The sequence below is a fragment of the Hyla sarda genome, chromosome 3, assembly GCF_029499605.1.
Source record: "Hyla sarda isolate aHylSar1 chromosome 3, aHylSar1.hap1, whole genome shotgun sequence".
Taxonomy (NCBI): Eukaryota; Metazoa; Chordata; class Amphibia; order Anura; family Hylidae; genus Hyla; species Hyla sarda.
Genome location: NC_079191.1, coordinates 327,908,707 through 327,912,228, shown reverse-complemented (window position 1 = coordinate 327,912,228; position 3,522 = coordinate 327,908,707). Strand labels below are relative to the sequence as shown.

General features: G+C 46.0%; 1 protein-coding gene across 1 annotated transcript; it reads left to right on the top strand.

Moving 5' to 3' along the window:
- Window positions 1-238: 238 nt before the first annotated feature.
- On the top strand, window positions 239-2,690 carry LOC130360788 (desmoplakin-B-like; the record flags this gene model as incomplete). The annotated part of the gene is made up of 1 exon (XM_056563356.1): window positions 239-2,690. A coding segment is annotated over exon 1 (2,430 nt), but the record flags the coding sequence as incomplete, so codon positions are not given.
- Window positions 2,691-3,522: the final 832 nt, after the last annotated feature.

Genomic DNA, 3,522 nt, shown 5'->3' with positions numbered 1-3,522 from the left:
AGTCACTAGACACATGTCAGGTAGGGGTCTGCCAGATTGCTGGGAGAGCTGAAGAACAGACTGTGAGTCAAGTCCAAGAGGATCCGGAGACTCAAGTGAAGAGTGTGCCTCTGACTGAAACAGAGTCTTCAGTAAAACCAGAAACGGAGCAGGTTCTGGAACATAGGTTCCATCCTCAAGTTAAAGATGAGTCAAAAGGGGGGCTGAAATTGCATGGCCATCTAGAAGGGAAGATGGTGGCCGAAAAGGAAGCTACAGTGATGGCTGTGGATAAAGCAAAAGTGCTGAAGAAAGTACATGTGGAGCCGGGTGCTGCGCTTACTGTCACTGACAGAGTCCTGAGTGAAGGAAATGTGACATCTGAACCAGAGATGGATCCTGACTGGGAAGGTAGAACCATTAAACCAGATGTTGTTGCAGACCCCAAGGCCCTTGATGTCTCTGCTGGACAGCAGAGAGATAATGTTGAAGTGAAAGAGAAGTCTGCGAGTGAGCAGAGAGACAGCGAGAAACTGTCCAGGAACTACCCTAAGGCCCATGGGACCAAGTCCCTTGCAAACGGGAAGACAACTCCTAAAGGAGGAGAAGAGCTGGATCAAGTTGGCTCAAAGGAAGAGACAGGCCAAGAACAGGTGACGGTCAGAAGACAAGAGAATGTCTCAAGTTCCTGCAGCGAGAGTGAAGAGACCACTGTAAGTAAGAGATCTCGGAAAAACCGAGCTGGACTTTGTAAGAAAAGAGAGCAGATCCAGAATCTTGAAGAAACCTTACAGATGATTTCTTCAAAATTGGCACAAAAAGAAGAAGAGGTGTATTACCTGATGGAGGACAAAGAAAAATCGCTTGTAGACTTGAAGAAAGAGAAAGAAGCGAAGCTTCAGATGCAGAAAGATATGGAGATCCACCAAAGTGAGCTTGTGGCTCTGCAGGATGAGCTGTTCCGCTCCCAGGGTCATGTGACCAGCAAGGAGAGCGAATTGGAGAGGCTGGTCCAGCAGTTGTCACTCAAGGAGGAAGAAGTGAATGTTCTGTCTGAGGCATATCGGGCTCTACAAAGTGATCACCAGGCTAGGTTGGTAGCCATGGAAGAGCTTGAGAATGAGAAAGTGGTAATGGCTCATAAGGTGCAGAGCCTGGAGGCGCAGAACGAAATGCACATTAAGTCTCATGCAGCTACCTTGGATTCGCTGGGAAGGCAGATCTCCAAACAAGAGGCTCAGCTAAAAGTCTATGAGCAGAAAGTGTCCGAGATGGAGCTACTGAGTAAAGACAATGAGCAGATGAGACAACAACTGCTGTCCCTGGAAGATACTGTCAATAACTTGACAGAATTGCTAGAAAGAGAGAAGGTGAACTCCTCTAAACTCAAGAGTGAGCAGCAGAAAAACTTAAAGCTGGAAGGGGACATGAAGGTCCTAAAAGAAAGCAGTGACCAGGCTGCAGCAGAACTGCACAAAGAGAAACTTGCCGTTGGGAGACTTGAAGCGCAAATTGCTCAGTTGTATGAAGAACTCAGAATGAAAACCGAGAGTCTGCAGAAGAAGCTGCTGGAGATGGAGATGCCTCCTCTAAAAGTGTCAGAGTCTGAGCGAAGGGCTCAAGAAACAAAGCAGCTGAAGCAAGTCTCACAAGAAGCTCCGGAGTCTGGATGCAGAGTCCGTGATCAGAAAAATAAAGGCGGTACAGACATGGATGGTCGGGGCCAGAGAAGCTCACACTACAGTCCAGCCTTTGGTGAGAGAAGGCAGAGGCCTGAAAGGACTACCTTGTTTGCAGCCAGTGTCCAGGGCGTTGCCGTGAGCAACATGAAGAAGGTAGGAGGCTCCAAGGAAGTCTTTGGAACACCAGTTGTGAAGAACAGTTTCTATAAAGTGAAGCTGAAAGTTCCTGAAGACTTGCAGCAGATGTGCGTAAAGGAATCGGCTCATAAAGACTTTTCAAAGGCAGTGGAAGCCTTTTCGGTGTCTTATGACTCAGAGAATGCCCAGCTGGTCATCTTGTCTGACAATGAAGTTACCATTCAGAGGGTGAACATGTTGGGTAACATCCATTTCCGAAGTCTTCGAACAAAATTGTCTGTGATATCGAGAATCAAAGAAGCCAGAAAGAATCTGGAAAGCTTATGTCTGTCAGTGTCTAGATTCCATGTGCAGTTTGATGTACGAAAAGACTTGATGCGCTCAGTAATCGGCACTCATGGCACAAATATACAACAAGCAAGGAGAATCCCTGGGGTGACTGCTGTTATTCTTGATAAAGATACATGTACGTGTCATGTGTATGGTGAGAACCAAGATGCTGTGAAGAAGGCAAGAAGTTACCTGGAGTTGGCTGAGGTGGTAATGTGGGTTCCCCGAAACTTGGTGGGAAAAGTCATTGGGAAGAAAGGAAGGCACATTCAGAAGGTTGTCGACCAGTCAGCGGTTGTCAGAGTGAGAGTTGAGAGTAATAAGAAGAGCTCCCAAGACGAGGGAATGGTCCCCTTTGTATTCCTGGGCACAAAGGACAGTGTTACTAAAGCAACCATTCTACTGGACTACCACCTCAAAAGGTTGAAGAAAGTGGACCAACTTCAGCTAACTCGACCAAAGAGAAGGACAGATGCATGGTCGTGTGTGCACTGTCTTTTGAAGACAAGTGCTCATCCCCAGTGGTCTGAGCAGAGGGGGGGGATATGTGACAGTGTGGCAAGGAAAGGGTGCATTTCCCACACTGATCCTGCAGAAATCTCCACCTGTGGACTGATCAATGAGGCAGCAGAAAGGGGAAGGGTCCTTAAAAGGAAGAGAAACAGAATAATCTGGGCTCTCCCCTAGACAGAAGTGGCTGTTAGAGGGGGGAGACACCGTGTCCAGTGCCAGGCGGGCACAGCAAGGGCTGCTGAGGACACAAGCGTGGACTCCCGGAGTGAGAGACGCGGCTCCTGTAACATATAGCAAGGTGGCTGTACGAATGGGACTTTATGTTCAAATGTGAACTGTGTCTTATAAGGTTGCAGGACTTATTGTGTTTAAACTGACAGGGAAAAGCCCATCAGTTATTAGTCAGGGCATGCTACATGTGTAGTGAGTGGCTAGACGGCCTAGGAGTTATTTTTATGTTTTGTTTATCCTGCATCCCGGTTAATAAACCTGGCGAGGAGCCAGAATTGCAGAAAGGACTCACTGTTTGCCGGTTTATTGAGAAGAAACGCATCCTGTGGCGTGGTCCAGGACGATCCCAGAGCTAATCCCCAAGACGGATCGTCACAATATATATATATATATATATATATATGTATATATATATATATATATATATATATATATTCATTTTAGTTTGGTGTTTTTTTTTAATGGAATTTGCATAAGTCAGTTCTTTTGCCATAACTATATTACTAGATATCTTGGTTCTGATTTTGTTTATTTGTTCATACTGTTATAGGTCTGAGGAAGGTCCTAAGTGGACCGAAATGTAACTTGTATTACGGGATTGCTTAATAAATTTGCACTGATATAACTCTACTTATAGTGTGCCAAGTAT